At 41.7% G+C, this 26,122-nt stretch overlaps 1 protein-coding gene across 3 annotated transcripts in view; it reads right to left on the reverse strand.

Moving 5' to 3' along the window:
- Positions 1 to 18,762: 18,762 nt before the first annotated feature.
- Positions 18,763 to 26,122, reverse strand: part of LRCH2 (leucine rich repeats and calponin homology domain containing 2) — a 34,206-nt gene continuing 26,846 nt past the window's right edge. For 2 of the 3 annotated variants that reach the window (XM_054289518.1, XM_054289520.1), the window contains 7 exons: positions 25,424 to 25,468; positions 24,978 to 25,028; positions 23,863 to 23,920; positions 23,093 to 23,205; positions 21,852 to 21,989; positions 21,477 to 21,554; positions 18,763 to 20,349 (listed from right to left, as the gene is read on the reverse strand). In XM_054289518.1, coding sequence (XP_054145493.1) covers positions 20,230 to 20,349; positions 21,477 to 21,554; positions 21,852 to 21,989; positions 23,093 to 23,205; positions 23,863 to 23,920; positions 24,978 to 25,028; positions 25,424 to 25,468 — 603 coding nt within the window. In that variant the 3' untranslated portion in view covers positions 18,763 to 20,229. The remainder of the gene's footprint in view (positions 20,350 to 21,476; positions 21,555 to 21,851; positions 21,990 to 23,092; positions 23,206 to 23,862; positions 23,921 to 24,977; positions 25,029 to 25,423; positions 25,469 to 26,122) is intronic. The other variant, XM_054289519.1, reaches the window with a different exon arrangement.

The raw sequence follows: 26,122 nt of genomic DNA on the forward strand, positions 1-26,122 counted from the left end.
GCAGAGCTGGGGAGGCCCTGCCGTGGCTGGGAGAGCCATCAGGGCCCAGCTCAGCCCCTGGCTGGCTCCAGCCTCGCTGACAAGCTCTGAGCACTGTCCCAGCACTGAGGGACAGGCAGGGACAAATCCCTGCCTGGGCTGCACCAGAGCCTCAGGGCCCCAAGGTCAGGGCAGGGACAGGCAGAGGATTTGAGTCTTAATAACTGTTGTGTAAAAGGGATAAAGCTGCAAAAAATAAAATATTTTTAAAAATCCATCATGAGGTGATGACAAGATCATGGAAAAAGACGTAAATGAAACCAGAGCAGCCCTGGCTCACCAGCAAGCCCTGCCAAAGCTCTGTGCAATGAGCTGAGCTTGTGGCATCACTGCAGGCTGGGCTCAGCCCTCCCTGTGTCCTCGGTGTCCCCTGGTGCCAGCAGCAAAGCCCAGGGGCTGTGTCCCCTTTGCTTGTCTGCCTCCCCTGCTGCAAGCATCTGGAAGTTGACTCGTTTGCTTTGCTCATGAATGAGTTTTTAGGATTTGTCATTGGGGTGACAGACTCCTGGAGTCACTGTGTGCTCAGGAACACCTCAGCTTCCTCCTCTCCCACAGCCTGGCCAGCTCCCAGAGCCCCACAGCTGCTCTCTGGGGACAAGAGTAATAAAAACACTAAAGCTGAGGGAATGCAAGCTTGTAAAGGTGCCACCAGGCTTAAAAAGAGATTTCAAAGAGCCAAGAGTGCTCTGAGCTGGGCTCTTGGACTATGACAGATATGCAGCTGCATGAAGAAATTAAAAAGCCCTTCTGTAAAAATCTGCTTCTGTTTGAGGAAATAAAGGAACAGCAGCATCATTGCTGAAATACTTCATTGCAAATGGCAAAGCAGTTGGCAGAGGTCATTAATGGAGCTAAATATAAAAAATGGGCCAAATCCTTTTTGGTTGAAATATATTTGTTATATTCATCCCATTTGTGCTAAATTGGTTCTGTCAAGCAATCCATTGTAAACCTGGGTTAAAATATTGGGATGCCATAGCTCAAAATAAAAGCTTTCAACTTTGCAACTTCCATGTTTAGAAGCAGCTTCCTAATCACCAAAATAAAAACCAGAAAGGCTCCAGCTATGAACAGACCATTTGGTAGAAAAGAGCAAGTTTCATTTGATCCAGAAGGATAGTTTTGAAATTGCCAGGGGCATGGAAAATGGATGATTTATAAAAGCCTCATAACTGCCTGGTGTTTCAGGGAAATCAGTCTCTTTTACAGAACTTGCATTAAACAAGCTCTTTCCAAGGTGCCAGGATGAAGGACTCAGTAATTCCAAGCAGACCTGTGGCCTCCAGCACAGGGTGATGGATTGCACTGCAGAGGGGATGTCACCACAAGGACAAGGGCTGGGAAAAGGAGCACGGGGCACTGAGTGTTGCAAGGAACAAAATCCCTTCTTTACATTCATAAATTAAGTACTTATGGCTGTTAGAGGATTTCAGGAAATGATGGAAGGAATCCAGGCTCTCTAGCAATGTCCAGTGTCAATATTTATTTTTCTGGTGAGTGAAGACCTCGGTTTTCCATATTTCTTTGCTGATGGCTGCTATCCTGGCTTGGATGGCATCTTGGGAAGGACAGCAGCTGTTGGAATGTGCCTGTGTCATGTGAGCCAGCCAGACTGGAGCTGGCTCCACTGAAATCTCTGCTTTCTGTAACCAGTGCTGCTCCCAGAGAGACCCATCCAGCCCAAAGTCAAACATGTCACACTCCCTCTGCCTTTCAGACGAGTCTGTGGCAGCCTCTCCACTGCCTGGGAGGCAGCCCTTGCACAAACCCACCAGCAGTTTCCTGCAATTCCTGATGAAATGGTTTCTGTGTGCTGTGCCTGCTGCCTGGGGGGCACACCCTGACTGAAGCATCCCCAACCTGCTGGCTCCTGTCTCCACTCTGAGTCAGCTCCTGCTCCTGGAGCCATTCCTTCCACAGCCTGCACGTACCTTTGCCCACGCAAGAACTGCCTCTGCTGCAGCTGGGCTTGGGTTTAGCAGAATAATCGAGTTCTTCTCATGGCACAGGGCCAGGCTGGGTCAGGAACTCGGTGACTCTACCCTGGAGCAGCAGTGCACGTAAAGCTTCTGTAGGAAAGCAGAAGTTTTCTACAAAGCAGCTGAGGAATTAGTGCTGACCGAAGTGCACAGCAGTGCCTGGGAATCAGCCTGCAGGAGAAACAGGGCTCCAGGGGCTGGGGTGAGCAGGGCAGGCTGGGGAGAGGCTGGAAGGGGAAGAGGAGCACAGCCTGGAATGCCAGGGACCAAATTCTGCCACTAAATGCACCAGGGCATCACAGAAACAACTGCAGACAAAGCTGGCAGAGCAACAACTGCAACAGGCTGTGAGTACATCCAGAGGGAGATGCAAAAGAAGGTAAAAATTCTCTCCAGAACAGAAAGGCTCCGCCACAGAAGGATTAGGGGGACAAGAAGCCACTGTACCTATTTGTGCAGGCAGCTGCTCCTGGCTGCTCCCAGCACCCTCAGCACTGGGTGCAGCGGGTCCTGCCAGGCTCTGCCAGGGATGTGGGGCTCACAGGGAAGATTTGTGTATCCCTGTTCTGAGAAAGGGATTTCCCCTGTTGCTCCTGCTCCCCCCTGCCTGCAGACTGGGATCTCTGCTGCCCAGAGCCAGGGGCAGTGCTGACCCCATGCAGAAGCCCAAGGCTGCTCCTGGACCACTCTCTGCTTTCAGGTGAGAGCAGGCAGAAAGAACACCCTGTATCCAACAGACTGAGCCCTGCTGGAGCACAGAAAATGGAGACACCCAAAGATAAATGGTGTCACCCACAGCATCTCCCCTGCTCTCCTGCAGGGTGGGCAGGAGCCTCCTGGGCCCCAGGCTCTGACTGCGCACCTGTTCATTCAGAGTTAGACATCACCCTCCTCTTTCTTCCTCCCACCGAATCCCTCAGCCTGTGAGGGGACAGGTGAGCACAACTGTTCCCTACCTGGCCCAGAGGCTGCCTTAAAATCTTCCCACCACACGGCTGTCAGCCTGGCTTGAAGGCGGAGTTTATCTGGAATGTCCTGAATCTTGCTGCAATCCTGAACCCAGTTAGTGGAGTTCAGGACTGCAGCAAAATTTACTTGAGAGGAATTACTGGAGAGGGCAGAACAAGCTCCCAGGCTGGCTGGATGGTTTTCTGCCATCCTGCTGCTGAACACCTGAGTGCAGCCCAGAGCCTGCTGCCTTTCCACAGAGCAGTTTTGTCCCCAGAGTGATGTGGGTGATGGCAGCCAGGGGTTCAATCCCTTCCTCAGAGCTGAATCCTGGGAGGGGCTGACGTATCCCACTGGGACCCTCCTGCTCAGCCTTTTTGCTGTGATGGGTGCCCAGGTGCCAGCCCAGCCTCCTCCCTGCTGCCAGGCCATCACCATCTCCACTGGCACTTGCCTCCCTTGTACCAATCCTATCCCAGCAGCATTTGCCCCCAAAAGTAATTACAACTGTGGTAAAAGTAATTAAAGGAATGATTCCCAGTGGTAAGCACTTCCAATCTCCTTTTCAGGTTGCTCCAGAATTAGGGAGACATCCAAAAAACCAGGTTGAGAGTTGTTATTAAGGCAGAAATATTTCACACGAGGTGCTGTCCCAGTAAGTGTGACAGCAGGGCAGAGTGACAATGGGGGAGGCAAAGCAGGATCCAGGCAGGCAGGGATCAGCTGCCTCTGGTGGCTCTGGCACAGGCAGCAAAGGGAGCCAATGCTCTGTTCAGGCCATCCTAAAGTGAGAAAAACCGCCTGGTTTCTTCTTCTCTGCCTTGTCTTTTAAAGCTGATTTGTCCTCCACAAGCCTGTAAGCCCTTGAAATAAGGAAAATAAATTTCCCTTTCCTTCTCCTTTAAACTTCATGCACCAGAGAGATTTTGGAGGTGTTGGCAGAGGTGTTCTGGTGCAGCCACTGTGCAATGGGACCAACAAGTGAAAGAGCATATATTCTGGGTTTTATTCATGCAGTTCTTCATACAGCTGAACACCCTGACCTGAGAGCTGGCAATTCCCAATCTCTTCATTTTTGCTTCCTGCCTTTGTCTCCAGTGGTGCCGTGGGCAGGGCAGGATCTGCCAGGGTGGAACAGCACCACAGTCACTGCTGGGGCCACTTGCAGGGAAAGGACCTGCACAGGGACACCAGGACAGCCAGGCTGGCTGGGAGAATGGTCAGACAGGCAGCCACAATCCAATGCTGCCTTTGCTGCTGAGGGCAGGGTGTGGGATCCTCCAGAGGGATGGGCACAGGGCCAGTGCCTGGGCAGGGAGCTGGCACACACAGGGAAAAGGGCAAGCTCCAGGCAGCCTCACAGACTGGTCCTTGAGCCCTGAGCTCAGCCCTGGGCAGATAAAACCACATTTTCCCTGTGGGCAGGTGGTTTTCCTGGAGTCTGAGGGGCAGCAGTGCATTCCAGAAATGCAAACAGCAGCCCGAGCCTTTATTGCTCACATCAACAACTGCTGGTGTTGAAAGCTGCTTTGTGAAATGTTAGATGTGCAGTTTGGTCTGAGAGTGAGCAGACTGAGGAGAAATTCTTTTAAAAAGAAAAAGGAAAAGACAGTCCAAAAATGCTGAATGGGTTTGCCCTTTTCAGAGGCAGATCTTTGACACCTCCCCCAGGAGAGGAGTGCTAGCCCAGAATAACTGCTTGGCCAGACAGCCCTTGCATGATATCAGCTGACAGCTCTTATCAGCAAGCCAGGGCTGGATTAGGACATGCCTAAAGGCTGTCACTGATATGAAAAGCTGTTAAATCTTCCCATAAAAGAAAAAATATAGGAAGATACTTAAGGAATGATCACTGGAAGGATTTCAGACCGGCCAGAATGTGGCTTGAAAGGGATGAGACATTGGTGCAAAAACGGTGTAAACACACACACACATACACATACACACACACACACAGACACACAGACACATACACACACACAACTGTCTGAAATTCTGCAATTTAAACATCACCCTGCACTCTAAGCAGATACAACCAAAGTTATTTCAAGAACACAAACATCAGTGCCACTTAAAAATAAAGAGGTGCTGGAAACTCTTACAAATTTGAACAGAATTTTTTTTTCAAACTTCTACAGAAATTCTTTCAAATTTCTATAGAAATTCTTTCAAATTTATACAGAAATTATGGTATGCACAAATCCATATTCTGCACTACAACTGAACAGCTTTGGAGAGTTTCAAACACACACAGACACACAAAATAAAGTCATAATATAAAGTAACTACAACTTACCATCACACTTTGGGATTTTCCTTTAAGCCAGGTAACGTGTTAGACAGAACATTTATTAGCTCTTAAAAAAAAAAAGAAAGCTGGAAGAGTGAAATGAAAAACAAAAGTGCTGTGTAGGTTCCTGTTTCTAGAGAGTGAGCTTTGATCAGCTGCATCTGACAGGGCAGGCTGGGAGTGCTCTGTGTGTAGGATGCACATGAGGAAATAGGGCAGGCAGGGAGAGCTGGCAGACGACAGGCTCAGCATCCCCTCCCAGCTCGCAGCGGCCCCACAGCCTCCCCAGGGTGAGGGACTTTCCCTTCTCAGTCAGAGGAACAATGCATTTGTCTTTCCAAACAAGCTGTGGGTCGGCTGGGAGATAAAATCAGCACTGGGAGGTAAAAGAAACAATGGGAAGGATTCTGTCATAGACATCTTTGATGAAAAATCATTTCCTTAGGATTTTTCCGCCTGAGAAGCTGAGAGGCCTTAGGAACAAAATGTAAACATTGATTACCTGCTGCTGTGGAATGCAACAGGTGCATCTGTGATTGGTCTCATAGAGTTGTTCGTAATTAATGGCCAATCACAGTCAGCTGGCTCGGACTCTCTGTCTGAGCCACAGGCCTTTGTTATCATTCCTTCCTTTTCTATTCTTAGCTAGCCTTCTGATGAAATCCTTTCTTCTATTCTTTTAGTATAGTTTTAATATATCATAAAATAATAAATCAGCCTTCTGAAACATGGAGTCAGATCCTCGTCTCTTCCCTCATCCTCGGACCCCTGTGAACACCGTCACAGGATTCCACTGATTGATGAATGGAAAAAGATATTTGCTTTTACAAATAAACTTTAGGTTTGCTGATAAATGAAATTAGACATTGAGAGATGAAAGATACAATGGGGAAGAAAAACCCCTAAATTCTGTAAGAATTAAAAATTAAAAGGGAGGATTATACATCAGAGGGAAATCTGTGGTATCAGGTGTACTGGGGAGTCTGAACCTCTCAAGTACCTCAGCCAAGGGGGAAAGAGAGAAGGGAAATGTACCCAGGAAATTGGGATAAAAAGGAGGCTGCATCGTCCAAAAATCTGAGAGACCCCAGGGCAATGCCCCATGGCCTCTCTCTTTATTGGAATAAAGTAAAAGGACTCCTCTGTCTCCTTTTTGGACATAGACCTCTGGTGTTTGTGGATTAATTTTCCTAAAAACAGGATGCAGTATCGTTGGGGAAACCTTGATTAGTGTGACCTGAAGAGCCCTGCCTGGCTTTGGGACACTGTGGGAACAGTGCCACAGGCAGGGCCCAGCAGATGGGAAAGCAATCCTTGGCAATCCCGGCTTCATCACCTGTGGCTGCTGCGGCTCTGCACAGCCTGGACCAACATCAGCACCTCAGCTGGGCACAGGCGTCCACAGACTGCTGGACTTCTTCATTTATGCGGAAAACCTCCCAAAAAACAAACACAAGTGTCAGAAAGTAAAACACTTTTTATCCAATGAGAAATTTTGTTCTTGGCTTCCACTGGGTCCTTTGAAATTGGGTGGGGCTCCTTCATCAGGGAAAGATCTTGCTCCATTGTTATTTCCTGTGATATGGGCTGTGAGCAAGGTCCTGCCCAGATGATTGCAGCTTTCAGACAGCAGCTCAGCAGCTCTGCAGCCACAAATCCTTGTGCTAAGGATGTGCTCACGGGGCTGCTCCCCAAGGCACAGCTGGCTGCTCTTCCCAGCACTGACTCCAGTGAAATCAGGCACAGCTTTGATCTCCCCTGGCTTGTGGATGCTCTTACATAGCTTTGCTCTGCTGCAGGAAATATGATTGCGAAATATGATTAGGGGAAAAGGGTAGACCAGCTAAAATAGGGGTCTCCTCTAGCCAGGTGTCAGAAGCTCTTGGAGATCTGTTTCACACCCAAGATAGCTCAGCTGCCTTAGGAGGCATAAAATCAGCAGGATGGCTTCTGTGGTAGTGTTGGAAACAAAAAGGTTTTATTAAAAGGCAAAATAACAAACTCTTTACAGAGAAAAACAGATTCAGGTGCAAGAGGCCCTCCTGCCCCTGGTAAAACACCTCACAAAAGCAATTAGTTTCTTTGTTCTCTTCTTTTTCTGGTAAATTGCTCAGGCGGGACTTTTTGGTTCTTGTCCAACTGGCTATCCTTAAGTTTGAGGTGAAGTCCCCCAGGCCTATGAGGTGTCTTTTCATTTAATCAAGGAGAGGAACTTCTGGGCTTATTTCCTTTTTAAGGGGACAAAGGATAATTTTGTCACTCTGTGAGCACATTCCTATAACCAGCCCAGGAGCACTCACACACCAGGGCACAGTGGAAGGGAGGCAGAGGGGCCGCAGGAGCTGCTGTGATCTCTGGAAGGTGCTGCTGGCAGGATCCTTCATCCTGACCCTGTGGTCAGCAGGGAGCGAGGGGGGGACACCCTGACCCTGCTGAGGGGGTGTCAGGCTCATCCCACTTGTGGGCTTGGACAAGACAGCATTGGGTGCTGGGAGAGATAAGCTCTGGCCAGAGATGTGCCTGGGATGCTTTTGCCAGATAATTTACCAACAATTCATTGGGTCTGGTCACACTGACCCAAGCCTTTATCAGTGCGACCAGACCTGAAGTTAACACTGTTCAGACCTCTACAAAATCACAGCAAATTTCCAAAGCCAGAGCCCTGAGAGGGCCATTCCCATGTCAGTGTCCTGAGGATCCTTTTCAGTAGAGGCTGTCTTGGGTTTTCATTTCAGAGGGATTCACCAAGCAGTATTTGCACCAACCACTGCACTTTAGCTGGGTTAAAAGAATCTGAGGATTTTCATCTCTGCTGGGAACCAACACTTACAAAACAAACCCATGCTGGGATGGTTTCATTGCAGATCTGTTGCTGGAAAGAAAGAATGAATGTTCCAGTTTCACCTTGAAGGTAGGGCTCAGACAGTTTAAAAACTGCTTTTGCAAACAAAAATATTGCCTAACACCTAATTCTGACATTAAATTCTTGAGAAATTAGAGGTCCCATGGGTACAGGCTCTTGTGGGTGTGCAGGATTAAGCCCAAAGATCATCCTGTTATTTCCTAGTTGTTCCCTTTTCTGAATTTCCCTGGTGTTATGCTCTGTTCTTGGGGCTTGCCCTGCATTAGAGATGACTTCATGGATTTGAGTAATACTACTCAAAAGATTTACAACAGCAAAAACAAAGATTTCAACAAGTTTTAAGAAATATACCAATAAATCCTTCACCAGTGTAATTATCAACTGCCACTTGCAAGATGGATTCTGGCTGGTGGGGGAAGATTTGTCTTAATAGAGAAAATAAAAATATTTATTTTAATGAAAGGATCTCAGTAGCTTGCCTGCTTTGTGACATTCCTTTACCCTGTGGGTGCAGCAATCTGCACTTTTCTAAAATTGAGTTAATTCCTTAATTGAGTTAATTACCTTAATTCCCCACAAGGTGACTCAGCAGTGACTTTTTTAATCCCACTATGAGCCTTGAAACTTGAAGAGTTGCCTTCTTCTGAAGCACCTCCCAGTCCTACACCATCAGTCCCTGCAGGAAGCCCCTGGGAAGATGCCATGGGGGCAGAGGCACCCTGTGATGCTTCCTTTGTGAGGTCCTACAGCACACTAAACCCCTGGAGGCCTGAACTCCCTTGCTCCATGCATTGCCTCAGCCCAAAACAATTATATGGCTCATTACACAAAATATATTTTTATATACACAAAATATATTTAAATGAACCCATATAATGTCAGGAAAAGGATAAGCAGGTGTGACTGTGTTCACAGAGAAAGTCTCTACAGACACTGAGCCATTGAAGTGGGTCTGCTCCAGTGGTTCTGATGCAGTGTCCTGATGCTGCAGGGCATCACCTTTAATTCCACAGGCTGGGATTGCAGGGAGCAAAGGAGAGCTGGAGCTGCTGTGTGTGCTGGGGCAGGAGCTGCAGCTCAGCTGGGCACAGGGGTGAGCACTGGGGGTCCTGTGCTGGGCACAGGGGAGGGCACTGCCCAGAACAAGAGGGACCCTGCTGCAGCTGGAGCTAAGGAGCCACAGCCTTGGCTCATCCTCCAGCCCACAGCATCTGCCCCTCATTGGTTTCCTCTTTCCCACTTTGGGAGGATCAGGCATAAAGCAAATATTCCTGTGCCTGTAGGTTTTGTTTCTGTGAATGTCTGGTGCAGAAAAAAATCATCAGAGGTCAGAAGTTCATCCCCTGTGAGAAGGACTGGTCAACAAAACAAGTTAACCACTGTCTTCTTCCTGCTGGGTGGGAGACAAGTAAATAAACTCCCCAGCCTTAATCAGTTCTGACAGCCTGATTTTAAATGCCTCATTTCGACTTCCAGTTTGTCTCCTACACTGTCTAAAAAAGTTCTGGTCTGCAGCAGCACTTTCATGGCACCACAGTGTGTGAACCGTTCACTCAAAACTGAGCCCAACTAAAGTGCAATGTGGGGCAGGGTAAAAACACCTTTGGATTCCTCCTTTGGTCCACCAGAATCACAGCATGCCTGACAAGTTACCCAGCAACTGGGACACATTTCATGTCAATCCAGCTGTGCAGTTTGACCACACCAGAGCACAGGATGCTTGTGAAGGAAGGAACATCCCACCCTCTGTTCTGCCAGCTGACAGGAGTACCTGTGTGCTCCCCAGCCATTTTCCTAAAAAACCTGTGGGATTTGTCACAAACCAGCATTTACAGCTGTTTAGGGCCTGCTGGCCAACAGGGACAGCCTGAGGCAGCATCCTGGGGGCCCAGAGCCAGCAGGGCACTGCAGCTGAGCCTGGAGGAGGCTGCAGGAGATTGTCCATCCCACCCCAGTCCTGGCAGAGGTGCCTCAAACGCAGCAGCAGGGGGTAAAACCTGAGCAGAACGTGCAGCAGTGAGTAAATTCTGAGCAAAATGCGTTTCAGCCCTGCAGGGCAGCCAGGGAGGAGCTCACCTGACCTGGTGGGAGGGTGAAGGGATGCCAAGGCTCAGAGACACTGCTGGAAGGTGATGGAGAGCTGAGAGTCCTTTGGGCAGCCCTGAGCAGCACCCAGGTGTGTGTGTTGGACTGCCACATCCTTGGCTTGGGTTTCTCATGTTTATGAGCTGGGAAGGGTAACAGCTTCAGTGGCATCAAGTGTTTATTTGTATGAACAGGCTGCAGAAGTGGCAAAGAGCAGAATGCTCTGGTTCTGGAGATCAGGGCAAAGAAAAGGGGCTGCACTGTCTGCAGGCAGAGCACAACCTGCACTCACAAGGAAACATGGGGTTAATTCAAGTTGCAATGTTGTCAAGCAGATGCAATCTGTCAGAAAGTGAAAAATACCTCATGTTTTTACCATTGTTGAGTAAACTGTCAATTTAGACATGAATTTGTTGTGGTTTTTTTTAAAGACAATAATAAATTTAGTTTTAAAAATTTGTATTTACAGAAACTAAATTTACTCTTCTATGCATAAGGCTTTCTTGGTTTATGGGAAAGTCCAAGTGAGAAAAGACAGATGGTGGTGAGGTTTCTTTCCCCATCTGCACCTGTGGGAACAGAAGTGATAAGATCTGCTCTGTTTTATAGATGGCTTCAAAGCATATTATAGCAATTCTGAGTTTGTTTTTTGTCAAAACAGAACTCCTTGTAATTTGTTGATATCTGAAAGGGCAAATAATTTTGCCAAAAAAAAAAAAAACCCAACAAATGAACATACCCATCTGGGGACACATAAGTCCTGAAAGAATCAAGTATTTTTCCTAAATAAAATGTTTGTCATTTCAATTTATGCATCAAACAAAACCCCTGAATTTGACATGAAAGCTCTTTGAATAAAATGCTAATGCAAGTTATCAAAAAGAGCACACATCAGAAGCAGCCTGTGTGATAAAGCTGTTTCTAAGCCAGTAGCAAAAGTGAAAATTGGGAATGGGAGTTCCAAAGTCCCCAAATACACAAATAAGGCTCAATGATGCCATATACAGGCAGTACACAAAAACTGATAATCAGAGCAGTAACACTGAATAATAACTCATGGCTCATTCACTGGGTGGTCTATCTGATACCTCTCTTTTGTAATCCTGTTGCATATACAGGAGGAAGAAAACTTTGGGAATTCCCCTATGATTTCATCAGAAAAAAAAAAAGTATCACTGTCATTTAAACTAATATTCCTGGGAAATAGAAGTTTATGTTGCTTGAGCCAAAAATTACAAGATGATCACTGTCCTTACTGGAGAAAGAACAGAATGCACTTACTATTTCAGTACACAGTGAAAAGTGCAAGCTAGACACATCACCCAGAGGTTTGTGGAGGAGAACAGCTTTCACATAAACATTATTTGGAACTGAATCCAGTAGTACTTGTCTATTTCTAAATTATACCCCTGAGAGTTTTCAGAGATAATCCTTCTTTTGGTTCTGTTTCTTCGGGCTTGGAGAATACAGGGAGTGTGGGATGATTTATCTAATTAAGTATTCTTCAGAAGTTCATGCACTTGGACGCTTCTGCTAGGAAAGCCTGTGTTGGCTGTTGCTTTGCCTTCATCTCTTTCTGAAAGCTGGAGATTTTGGAAATCAAAAGGAAGAGGATGAAATGAACAACACAGCATCAGCTCATGAATTTATACCTGTCTGTCTGGAATGTCATATTCTTATTAATACAAATAAACATTTACACTGAAGATATCAGTACTTCTCACTCAAGCTGCAAAAGGATTTCAGCCTCCACTAACTGTGGAGAGGAGAAATATCTGGAATTGCATTAGGAGAGAAAGTAGCAAGCATCATTGGGCTGCTGAGGAGTAGGAAGTTTAGTTTCATGGAAGATAAAAATGTCTTTGTATGTCATTGTCTTGGTTTCAACAGGGACAGAGTTAACTTTCATCTTAGAATGGCACAAGCACAAAGGTTGGAAAAGACTCCTGAGACCCTTGAGCTCAACCATTAGCCCAGCACCACTGAGCCCACCATCAAACCCTTTTCCCAGTGCCACATCCACAGAGCTCTTGCCCACTTCCAGGTATGGTGATTCCACTGGGCACTGTTCCAAAGCCTGACCACCTTTCAGAGAAGAAATTTTTCCCAATATTCAATCGAACCCTCCCCTGACACAGCTTGAGGCCGTTTCCTCTCATCCTGTCACTTGTTACCTGGGGGAAGAGACCAACCCCCAGCTGGCTCCACCTCGCTTAAGGGGCTATAGAGAGTGGCAATGTTCCCCTTGAGCCTCGTCTCCTCCAGGCTGAGCCCCTCCAGCTCCCTCAGCTGCTCCTCCTCAGACCTGAACTCCGTGGAGTTCAGCTTGGAACGGAGGCTTTTGAACCTGGCATCATTGCCCTTGAATGTCCTTTTTATAAGAGGAAAGTTTTCTTCAGAGCTGAAAACTAAACAACAGACTCAGAGTATTTCAACTATAAATCCATCATTGGTAACTGCAAAAAAAATGTTCCAGCTGCTGAGATGCTTTTGTCAAGGAATGGTGCTCACTTTCTTTGGAATGCTGCTCCTCAGTTTCTGCTTTACTGTCCCCAGTGTGCCTCATCAGGAAACAAAGAGCAGCTGGGTGTGTGCAGGTGCAGAATAAGGTCTCATAGGGAAAAACATCTCTCAAAACAGAGTATTTATTTTCAATATTCAGGTCTAATAATAAAATTGACTACATCTTTAAATAATCTAAAAGAAATAAAGGTAAAATAAATTTGGTCCTATAAAACACTCTGTTAACCTACATTTGAATAACCCAACTCAACTGCAGCTCCAAAACCTGGCAGTTCAGTTTCCCTAGGGCTGGATCAAGCAATTGATGACTGCAAACCACACAGATTATCTGTGCTAGTGCCAGAGCCAGCCCAGGGAACAGAAGTGAAGCAGATCACCTCTGTCAGGAGGAATTTCTGTGCTGCTTTAAGGTTGTCATTAGCAAGACTCAAAAATCTGTGTAGTTCCAAATATAAATGTGAGAAGACATTGGGTGGTTCTCACAGCAAAGTGTGTAAATGTATAAAGATTGCTACAAATGAGGGCAGCTTGATCCTTGTGTATTCTCACCACTGTTGATGAAAACCAAAATCCCAACATACTTATACATATGTGGATGTGTTCTACTTCCCTGAACCAGGAATTAGCTTTCTTTCTGTTTGTCAGAGGATGTATTTCCTGACATAATAAAGCAGGTCACTTATCTATCAAAATGAAAACACAGACATTTGAGAGAACATACAACAAATTCTCATTATTTACTACAAATATATAAACTGAAATGAAATCAAACTGAATAACTTGACTACATGAAAATTATGAAACAGTTTGTATTTTATACAGAGCGTATGTACACTGGTTTTGGAAATGTGGGGTTTATCCATGCAAATTTAATACAAAACACTATTTACAAAAACAAATAACAGTAAGAACATTTTTTAAAAGAAACATGTATGTTGGAAGCTCCAGCAATAATGGAAATCCTGAAAAAAGGCTTAATACAGTATAGTACAAGTAGACAATCTTCAAAAGTATGAAAGATGCACTTTACAAGAACATGAAATGCAAAATCAATTGAAATGCACTATCAAAAACTTTGCAAGTATATACACAATTTGAGCATCTATTTTTAAGAATCACTCTCCTGCTGTGCCCTCAGAACTACTTTTGCCACATCCTGCACACATTTACATGTTGACCATTTGGTTACATGGCATCTTCTGAGTTTCATAACCACAAATTACAAAATAAAATAACTGAATACCAACTGAATGATAACTGTAAAGCAATCACATTTTCATTGTTCTAGACATTCCACAATAGTAAAAAGTATTCACATTATTCCCAATGTATTCCACCAACCCACCCTTTCTCACTACACCTGTGTATTCCTCCTGGGAATGTCAGCCTTGGCAGGAACTCTCAGGATTTGCTCCAGGTATCACATCCCTTCAGAAAACACAACTGCATCAGCAGCTCCATGTGAAGAGCACAGTCCTGCACAGCTTCAGAATACAAATTAATACTGAACAGCTACTGCAAATTCCTGTGCCAGTCATGGCACAACCAAACCCTACACAAATATAGTCATTTTGGAAATATTTCACTGGTTCACTCATTTTAAAATGAAACAAAGTGAAAAGGTATCCTTGTGGCATTTCCAAATATTCTCTATTTTACAGTTTGCCTTCATAAAACTGTGATGGAAAAAGTTATGTTTGCCTTATTTCACTTAACTTTGAATGAACTGAGAAAACCCTCCTTAGTGCCAAGAATTTAATTTAAATGACTGACTTTGTGCAGTAACTGAGTTACAAAACTCTGGAGGGAAATTCTGGTCTCATTGAAGCCTTACAATCATAGATATTTACTATGGAAGAGACTTGAAATGGATCAAGTTCAACTGTAAATATAACACTGCCAAAATCAAAACTTTTCCAAAACAATTTAATTGCTATCAGTCCAAGCTGTTCTTCTGCTTTAGAATTTCCTAAGATACTTGAGTAGCCATGGAAAAAGTTTTTGGTTTTTGCTTGTTTTAAGATTAAGATTCTAAAATGTAAAAAACACTCGGAAAATTCTTTTTTGAAAATGCAATTGGCTATATATAATTTAAACTAAAGATGATAGATTAGATGTCATTTTATGATAACTGGTGTGCCTTCCCTAAAACTGACCAAGCAGTTGCAGAAATCTTGCTGCCCTTTGCCTCTCATGCTGAAAAACTAATGGTCAAACCTAATGAGGGAACAAAGACTTCATATAACCACAATTTTAAGACAGTATGTTAGCAAAAGCAAAGGTCATTTTTTTATGTAACAAACACAGGAGCCAGAACTGCTTCTGTGCAGTGGAAGTTTAAACTAAAATTCAATTAATCACATATAGTCTCTATTTAAGCAGTGAAGATCAGGAGAATTTTTCTTCACAGGAAAAGAGAAATTAATCTTCATATTTTCCAAAACAAACCTGTACCATAACAGAGCTCATTAAGAACAGTCAGTCTACCTGTCCTTCTGCCTGTAAATGAATGACAGATGACCCAGTGTGTGGCATATGGAACAAACCCAGCAGTTCTGTTTGCAATTCCTCCTGGAAGTGCACAAGGGCCACATTAACCCCTTCACAGCCACAGTGCCATGTGCAGTCAGAAAAGGTCTGCAGTTCCCAGAGCAAAAGCATCCCAGAGCAAAAACTGCATCACCCACTGCTGGGGCAAGTTAAATATTGCTAACTATTAGTGATTACTCTCAAATTATGCCCTGGTGGTTTTGCTCAGGTTGCAGCATCTCTTTAGGAGCAGGGAGGTGTTTTTGTCAGCAGCTGTCCTGCACAGCCTCTCTGGCACACAGGCAGGGGAGCACGAGTGGCACCAGCCAGGTCCCCTGCCCATGGGCAGTGCCCCCTGCAGCATCAGCCACTGATGCAGCTGGGACACAGCTGGCCACACCAAATGGCTCTGGGAACACAAAGCTGGCAAATCCCTTGTTCTGAGCTCTACTGAAAGCTCCACACACTCCAGGATCCTCAGCCACAGAACACATCCCTCTTTACTGAGACTGAAGGCTTTTCCTGGATGATTCACTGTGAAATCAATTCAGAGCACTCTGCTTGGACAACTCTAGTTTGCCTTTCCCATTGCTGGTCTTAATGGCATTCTCTTAATTCCAAATTGTGTGTGTTGGAGTGTGCTTATTTACTTTTGCTTTTCAAGTAGAGATCCTCTAACAGAAACACAGACATTAGCTTGATTTGGTGAGGGAAAAATGACATTTGATTTGCCAATACCAAACCACATCTCTTATCTGCAGAAATGCTAAAAACTCCCACAGGTTGTTGTCAGTTGAAATCAGTGGAATCAGCCTTTCAAATAAACATTTAAGGAATCAGCAAAGGGAGGAAGAGCCAGACCTTTGTCTTTCTCTTCAGTACCAACATGACATATAAAATTCCATTTTAGTGAAAATAAATGTCTTCAGTTTTGTTTGGATTTAGCTACAGATTTATGTCAAAAGCTGATGAGACTGCCACTAAATGATATGGTATTTGAAATGAAGTTTTTAGTGCAGTAAAAACCCAATGGTTGTCCTCACCTACAATTTTATTGAGGTAACACCACCTTCCCATCTCACTTCAATGTAATTTCTCCTACCATCTAAATACTGTCTGGCTTATCAGAAATTTTTTATTAAATGAATCCACATAACATTCTACACCTTCATTTGACTTACCAGGGATCACTATTTTAGTCAATAATCTGACACTAAAGTTTGCTAGTGTCAAACAAGTTTAAGCCATGTTTGCTGTGGTCTCCAGCTCAGGTGTTCCACAAATCAAAAAGGTGAGAATCTACTGAAGTCAAGGGTAAAACCTGCCTTGACTTCAGTAAAGCCTAGGATTAAAAAAAAAAAAAAATAAAAAATTAATGTCAGTTATTTATTGTTTCAAATCCATTCCTCCCTATTTTATGCTCACAGTTCTTGGTTATATTTTGGAATCTAACTCCAGATCAGGGGTCTGGATGGTTTCTGCATCCCCAGCAGTGCCCCAGTGAGCACAGCGGATTAGCAGTGCTGGAAAACAGATTAAAAGCATTTCTGAGACTCTCTGGGAAGACACCACACTCCACAACAATTTTTTCACTGTCACTGCTGTAAGACCTCACCATATGTGGGACATTATTGCTCAAGTGAAAGATCAGCCACATGTGACATACTGCATGCAGTGACATAAAACACAGAACATACACAAGGCCAGAAGCCCTGTCACTATGCTGATCCACTCTGTAATTTACAGTTCATGCCACATTATTGCCAAGTTTATTAGGAAAACTTAATGCACCTTCCTAAAGCTTTTAATGTTGACTTTTCTTCATGTTCTAAGTGAAAAAAGGAAGAGTGCAACAAGAACTGAGCAGGCTCTGTTTTTACCTACCCCTGTCAGCTGTATAAAGTACTGAGTAATGGCATCATATCCTAAACAAAACTGAAAATGGGTATCTCAAACACAGGAAATGTTTGGAGCATGGATTCTGGAATCACTGGTACAAATTCTTAAAAATATTCAAGAGGAAGAAGGGAAGTGGCCCAGAGTAACCAACAGCCTGAATGCACTAGATCTGAGAATGAACAAAAGTAAGAAAGATGATGGGAATCAAAAGGAAGGGGAAAAAGGAGTAGAGCATATTGAAATTCTTGTACAGATAAGACACAACTATCTCCACAGGCTTCCTGGAAATGAAAACTTCAAATTCCAATCTTTTTAGCATCACTTTTGAAATTGCTGTTAAAGAAATCACAGTGGTACAAGCCAATGTTAGCAAGGCTGTAGATTATTATTAGTAGTAGTAAAAGCAGCTAGAGATGAGAAAAAGATTCATCCAAGCACAGTGGATCTTTTCTCAGACTGCTCCTAAGGGTACTTGAAGGCTTTAATCCTTGCCGTGCTAAAAGAGAAGCCTTGGAAGAATCATGATTGTCCTTCCCCATAAGGAAGAAGGCAGCCACAATAATTTCCAAGGAATGGCAAAGCAAGACTGTTGGTAGCAAGTCTGTGGGGAAGAACTGCAGAGTACTAAAACAAAAATTGTTTTAGTAGATTTCAGTTTAAAATGAGTACATCAGTTTCATATCCAGTTTTCAACTTACTAAGGAGTTTGGAAACCCCAAGAAGTAAGCAGCTGCCATGCTACATCAAGGGAATTCTTAATGTTTACACTGTGATACAATTTAATAAAATTAGTTCAAGAAGGAAAAATGTTACCTTAAGATCAGAAAATGTTTTTAAATATGACAATGAAATAGCAGTGGAGATCACTTTTCAGATAACAAAGTGACAATTTTTAGTTAGCACTTCCATGGCCAACACTGAACTAGAACTTTGCTCTGGTAGCAGCAACAACAGTGAAATGAAAGACAAGGATTAATTCTTTTTGAGTGGCTGGTTTTTTAAATGTAGCAGGCAAGCATTTTGCTTAGTGAATTATAACTTTTCCTTTAGTTTTTGCATGACTTTTCAGATAGTGACATTAATGAAAATAGAGACTGAAGTTGTTAAAACAACCATTAGAAGAGATGCAAGAACCAATCAGAGATAGATTTGAAATACAATATTTCAAATGTCAAAGCAATCCAGTTTCTTTCAACACATTTATCTAACCTAAGATTTATATCTAGGACTTTGCAAATTAATTTATACACCAGCCTCTCCATAAGCTGTGTTTTAAGACAACACTATATAGTGGATTTTAGCTATTACATGTACACAAACTTGTTTCAATAGATTTAAAAATAAGTGGTATTTTAAACTTATGATCAGAAAAAGGTTATTTTTCCTGTCAGCTATTGCCTATAAGACTAGAGTACAATAGTCAATACTCCTCTCTCATTTTTTAATGAATTATCTTACACAGGGTCTTGGTCAATTGGAAAGAACAGAATCAAATCTTGTCACATGCCTGGCAGACATATCCCTCAACTGAAAATAATTTAGCCTGAAATATGAAATCTGTGGCAGTCAAAACACTTTTTTAATTGAGCTACCTATTAATGAAGAACAAACTAATACAAACAGATCTACTACAAAAATGATGAAATTATTTGTAACTTGTTTGGAGAACTCAACAGTGTATGGTTCAACACACCAAGAATTTGTTCAGAAGCAAACAGATACATGAACTCAGAAGTCTCAAAAGAACACCACGGTGGAAATGTTTCATTTTCACATTTATCCATGGATCCAATGTCTCAGCACAGTGACATTTGTACAAACTGACCTGTGTGCTAATACCACACTCATGGAAATTACACAATAAACCCTGCTAAAAAGATAAACACTGATACTTCCCAGCTAAATTATGGATATACCTGTTGTAAAAATGTCATGTGAGATCAGGAGCAATATTACACAAAATCCTGAACATCACAGCGTAAACCTGAGATTTTGGCAGTTTTATCAAAATGTCCTAAATTACTCTGTATGAATCACTAGTCCTCATGTCTTATTCATCACATGTATTTGTTTCTCCCAAAGAAAGAACAACTTTGTTTTTGTCCAACAATACAATAAAACAAAAGTAATTAGGTATTATCAAATTAAATAGCATAAATAAAAAGTATTTACAGTATTTTCTAATTATTAGACAACAATTAAATTGTGCAACAAACTTAAAACACCCAACATCAAAAATGTGAAGTATTACTTAAATCTTCACATACTGATTTTACAAAAAAACTATTAAAATATTAAAAAATTTCCATTTTATCTATTTTAAACAAAGAAACTTCAAAAATGTTTAAGACTATTAAGAGTTATCAATTACACAGGCACTTCACAGGTAAACAATCTACAGTACAACTGAAAAAAAATATTTGGCACCAACCTAGAAGACTGGAAAAACTCAATAAACTGTGTCCTTTTCTCACTGTATCCTGTTCTGTGTAATCACCAGACACTCAGACTCAATACTGGCAATGTTAGAAGTGCGAAGTTACAATCAGGAGTGCAAAAAACAAATATTAGAACGCAAATATTAAGCTTTCAGAGAGTGAAAGGGGATTACAAGTCATCAGTTGCTCATATTTTACCATCATACCATCGCTACATTTTTGACTTATCTTAAAATCAAATGATTGACTCAAAAAAATAAAGTGACAGGGGGTGTGCTTTGTACTTTCAAAAGTAATTCAAACAACATTTTCAATGTAAAAAAAGAAATCCAGCATTTAACTCTAACACTGAGATGTTAAATGGCAGCTTTTAACTTAACTAGAAAGAGAACCTGATGCTACCACATTCTCTTAGTACATCCAATTACAAAAGAAAAAAAAAGAACAGTTATGTTCCTTTAACTGTGAACTGACTCCAAGGTTTTCACACACAGCTCCAAAGTAAGGCTCTCTACAGCATCTGGACAGGTTTTAGTTTTTGATGGCTTGGGTGTTCCTGGGTAGGAGGCTGCAGTGCCTCAGAGCAATCCATAACAGAGCTTTAAATGGAAGCTGTCTAACTGCCACCAAGTTGTGTCACATGGCAGAAAGCTGAGATACTTTCAATGCAGGCAACTCAAGCAGAGCTTGGACTGTGAGGCCAACCTTCACCAGACCCCTTTCCTCCAGAATGTGATGAGGCAAGCAAAGTCTCTCCTGCAAAAGAACACAGGACATTTAACCAGTTCTGTCCTTTGTCCCCAGGGCAGGTAACAAACACATCCTCTGAAGCCACACACATGTCAGGAAGAAACTTGCAGAGAAAACACCTTTGGCCTTAAATGTCCCTGTGGCTCTGTCCAGCAACAGAATGGGCAGAAACTTTTCATAGTTAGGATCTGTTTGAAGGGTTAAACTATGACAATGTCAGAAGATACATAAAAGACTGCTAAATTCTTAAAGTAAAGGACTTTCTTTTCATAAGCAGAGAAAAACAAGCTGGTGGGTGCTGTTGGCTCAGTGGCCTTCTCCCTTCCCCTGTTTTGCACACTTATTACCAATCTTTCTCTTGGGATAACTTTGAAATGCTGATAGACTCAATAATGAACCATTCTCCAAGAAAATCATCATTCAGTCCCAAAATTCAGCACAAGCTGGACAATGTTCCCAACTGCCAGCTGGTGTTACAAGCAATTCAATGGTAAATCTCAGCACCTCTAGCTTCTGAATGGCCTGTGGCTCCATATGAGACAGAAGCTATGGCAGAGCAGTAAAACAGCTTTTAAATGCATCAACTAATTTTCTTCTTGCACTAAAGAATATCAAGGGAACTTTTTGTCTCATAATATGCAGGAAATTATTTCTTTTTTAGGTTTTTTCTCTTCATAAAAGGAAGTAAGAGGATACACTTGGGCAACAGAAGCACAAGTAATGGCCTGCAACTACAGCCATGGTAAAAAAGAGAGCCAATCATTCAGGCTACAGACTTCTTTAAGTGTAGGATATTTCCTAGGCAGACTGAATTCCTGCCAAAATGGTTGCTAAACTCAAGACTTTCCAATAACAAAACAAGTCTCAAGTCCATTTCTTTGTTTAGATGACAATATATTTTATAAGGAGGTTAGTGTTATTTTTACTATTAAGAACCGACTAGAAACCCATAAAGTAGCTTCCTCAACTTCACCCCATAACCCTGGAATGGAATTTCTGTTCAGATCTTCAAGTTCTCTGGTCAATGTCACAATCACTACTGCTCCCTAATCAAAGCTCCCCTAACCCCCCAAACTCAGTATTTGTTGACATTTTCTGTGGATATTAATAAATCAAGAAAGCAATTAGAGTACCTGTGGAACGCCCAATTTTTTACAAGCATCAAGAAAGTTTTCAACATTTCTTCGACACTTTGCCATGCTGAGTTTAGGCTGTGGAGACAGGATATTAAATCTTCATCAGACATTCATGAAGGAGTGCATATTTCTGATGTAAATTCACTTACAGTTACTAAAACACAAGACACATTTTATGAAGACTCAGTATGAGGAAAACAGCTCTTAAACTAAACTTCTGAGCCTCGCTTAATGCTTCTTCCAAGAAAAACCAAAGTGAGTAATGTAGTAAATCAATGTGGTAAACATGAGTCACAATGTTTAATATTGAAATTCAAAAGCTTCTTTTCATGTAAGATGCACCAAGAATGAGATAAATGATTGATGCCTTACCACTGCTGGCGATGGGACGTGAATGCTGGCAACAGAACGTGGCCTTATGTGATTGGCTAAATGGCAAAGAACCACCCCATCCATCAAGGCTGCTCCAATGTCATCTGGCAGGATCACCTTCAACCTGGACTCAAGATTCTAGGAAAAAGGCCATAAGGAAGTTACTCTCAACATCAGACAGCTTTTCAGTTTAAAAGCAGGGTATTTTAAAGCATGTAGATGTTTAAAAGGAACATTTTAATACTAAAGTGAAATAAACAGAATAAATTTATGCTTTACTCAGTATAAACATCCTTTTCTCCTTACAGGCTCTGTTCCTTTTGTTTGTATTGTTGGGTTTTTCTTGTGTTTTATGTTATTTTGTGGGGTTTTTTTAAATGACACAACAACATACACTGTGAAAGACATTCTGCCAACAATGACCAGAATACACAGCTCTCAAGCCCATACAACATTCCACTGTTCATAACAGGAAAGCACAGAACTTAAGGACAGAAATGTTATGCTGAATATGTGATCAGTGCTTAGTGGGCAGAATCTGTGAGTTGAAACCAAACAGGATTTTATGAGAAGGGAAAAAAAGATTTTATGAGAATAAAAAAAGAAGGGAACACAACTGTGGGAAAAGTTGTGTTGCAAAACAGAGATGGCAAAAAATGGTTTTTCCCAGCCCAACAACAAGCCCAACTTCACTGCTCAGGAAGTGAACCAGAAAACAAACATCCTTCAGAGAAGTCACACCACAATTCAGCACTGCCTTGAAAAGCAAAGCAGCTATGATTTAGTCAACTCTAACTGCTAAATGCCTTGAAAACAAAAAATAATTTACCAGAAATCCGAAATGTAGATCCCATTCAGGACTATGAAATTTGCAGCAACTTTTTACACTCAAAAAGCATTTGGTCATTTAGAAAACAGTAGTAATTTTTCTTCAGATCTCAGGTCAAACAATAGCAAACACAAGCAGATTTATTGTGTCCCTAGAAAATTTAAAACCTCAGAAAAAAATTAATTTCACTTTGTTTTTTAAAAAGAAAACAACCCCAACTAATTCCCAGTTGGTATTTTGGTTGGACACAAACAAGTACCAGTGTAGCCTGTTACATGAAATTCCTTAGGAAGAAATACCACTACAGAGATGCCCTTTTACAACAAATTGGAGGCCTTTAAAATGAAGGCTTAAATTGTGGAACAGAGCACAGCAAATGCACTCCACCCATGGAGTGAATGATGGTACCTACACTGCGAAGCTGCCTGATTTGTTCCCTCTCTTCCCTTAAATGTTCCATTTTCCTCCTCATAGTAAAGCCAGGATCCACTGCACCGTAGTCCTGGCGTGAGGCACGGCTGAAAGCTGTCAAACAGGAGGGAAGTCAGTCAGAATTCAGATTGAAAACATTCAAAAACTAAAGATCTATAACTGACAAAAACTACAAAAACAGGAAAAAATCTGCAGCACTTCTAAGAACAAACATATTTAGGCATCCTGCTAGAAAAGATGCTGCCTATGAAAAATCTTTCAAATAAAATGGAGAGATCATCTGACTTAAGTGTAAGTGGATTATTAGAAAATATGGAGACTGAAGTGATTTCAATATTGAAGTATCAGTATGGGACAATACAACTCCATCTGCACTTCAAGAATCTCAATCTAGCTTTGGAAGTATTTGCATTGTGTTTTACTTTTAATCAAGTATAAAGCCTTTAAGCCATCAAACCTCAAGAACAATTGTGTATTGTTTCTCTGTTCTTTGACAATTACTAAGTATGCACAAAATAAAGAAGTGGAAAAAAAACTTTAAAAAAACCAATCCCCCAAAAATCCCAAACAAATCACTCTGCAACTTGAGGAGCTTCCAATTCTTTGTTTGCCAAAGCAGCTGTCTGCGCTTTCCCAGTACTCTGCAGTGATGAGTAAATGGAGTGAACTGCTGTACTGTGACATCTGCTGTGCTTAGTGCCTCTTGCAGCCTGGGAAATAAATTCACTGTGCTAGAGAACAGCAGCTTACCTGACCTTGGTTTGAGACCAAATGGACCATGAGTGTTACTATCTGTCCTTTCATAATCCTGTTAAAAGAGATGAAGTCAGTTTTCTTCCACTCATTAAAAGAAAGAACTTTTGTTCCCATCAAGATACTGTTTAAATTATTCTTGCCTAAGGATAACTGTAAGTCCTGCTTAACTGTAAGTCTTTCAAAGAGGACAAGATAAAATAAATGGAATGAATGTAACCTTACTACATATACATAAAACTGTCATAATGAGAGGAAAGCAGCACCAGATTATCTAAAATGTATTTCAAAATATTTCAAACTACTGCAAATCATTCTGTGAACAGAGTTTATGCCAGCTGTAAGCAGATGCAAATATTCTCCCAATATTTAGTATCAAAACATTTCTTAAGAAATATCTACTTCCAACTATGAAGACCAAGTTTTTATCATTTCACCATCTGAAAAGGGAATGCACTCAGTACCTTGCTATGTACAAGAGATAACCTTGTTTCATTCCTGTGTATTCTGGGAGATGTTTTAATTCTGCTCTCTCAGGCTCCTCACAGACATGAGGAAGAAATGTCAATAATACTTGCTTTACTCTGAGCTAAGCAGTGCAGTGCTCTCCCAGTGACACTCCATGCACAGGCACCCCTTTGTTGCACCACAAAGGTGACACCCAGGACTGAGAAGGATCAAACTCCTCAAGAAGTGTCACCACCTTTGGGTTCTTGGTGATGTATAAAGTACTAAACCATAAACTGCAAATCCTCTCAGTGACTATGTGCCCTAAGGAGCAGTATTCCCTAAGAAGGCCTATCAAATATGGCAAATTTTGTTTTTGTTTCATTAGTATTTTCATCAGGAAAGATAATGGAGACAAAGCAATGCACATTTCCTCACACCAGTCAAAAAGAACAACTCTAGTGGAGACCAGAGTTGCAAAGGTAAAACAAGTTGCAATATCTGTCTCTAGTTTCTGTCTCTTTTTTTAATTTTTATTATGATGAAATACTTCTAATTGTAATTTCAAAGGAAACAAACAGCTTTGTATCTGCATGAAAACCTGGTGACAGCAATGAACACAAAGAAATGTTTGTTGAACGAAAAGCAAACCCACAAACTTGTACCTCAGACGACACAGGAGACTGTGGGGACACATTAGTATTATCACTGTCTTGCTAAAAGAAATCAAAAAGATGAAATTATAAAAATGAAAATGATGATTTAACAAGAAACATGAAATTATGAAATCCATGAGACATGTAACATTTATCAAGTATGCTACAAACTGGCAGCAACTAAATTTAAAATATGTAAGGCAAGGAACCACTGTTGGCTGTTTATATAAAATACTAGTTTTACATCACCTCTGCTTGATAGGTGAATTAATTTTGCTATTACCAAAGCAAGCAAACATCCTACTGCTCCCCAGCAGGCAATCATGATCATTTTTTTCAAATAAAGGAGTATAATAGTTATTTCTGCTATGGCTTTGGAATGCAAAGTTAATTTGTTCAAAAAAGACAGAATAATAAATTTATTTCTTAGTATTCCAACAATTACTACATCTCACCTCATCATTTTCATTTCCACTTGAACTCTTTCTGGAAGACTTATACTGCAAAACACACACAATTATTACTTTAAAATGAAAGCATGGTTTCCATTTGAACTAAAAGCTTTGCTTTCACTCAGATGTTATTTATTACTAATGAAGCTGCTGAGAAAAAAGGCCATGTTACAGAAACAAAGGAACAAAAAGAAACAAACCAGAAAAGAACATGACATTTCTAGGCGAGACAAGATCTTCATTAGTTTTAGAGATAAGTGCATTTTAAAACTAAACACTTTCATAATGTGAACTCTGCATGTGACAGCTGATCCAAGTGAAAAGATCTTAACAACTGCTAACATGAAGCATTATTTCTTAGAAAAAATTATGCAACCTGTGAAAGCTGCTTTTGTAATATGTTTTAAGTGACTAAGATTGCTTACACTTCAGGAGATTGACCTGACATTGCAGAAAATTAAATTAAAAAAGATTAAGGTTGCCTTTAAAACTTCAAAGCCTGATCACATCCTTTTATGTATTTAAGACAATGCTTTACCCACAGGTCTGGCTGATTTGTTGTGTGTTGCCTTCAGCACTGTCCCACTTCCCTGACTATGCAGAAAGTGGAGATAATGAAGGAGGAATTGAAGGAAAAAATTTACAAAAGTGGTATTTAAAAAAATAAATGTATTTCGTTGTCTACAGATCAAGTGTAGTAAA

This window comes from Melozone crissalis, unplaced genomic scaffold (assembly GCF_028551555.1).
Source record: "Melozone crissalis strain CALT ecotype California unplaced genomic scaffold, PUWL_Pcris_2 ptg000068l_1, whole genome shotgun sequence".
In the NCBI taxonomy this organism is placed as follows: domain Eukaryota; kingdom Metazoa; phylum Chordata; class Aves; order Passeriformes; family Passerellidae; genus Melozone; species Melozone crissalis.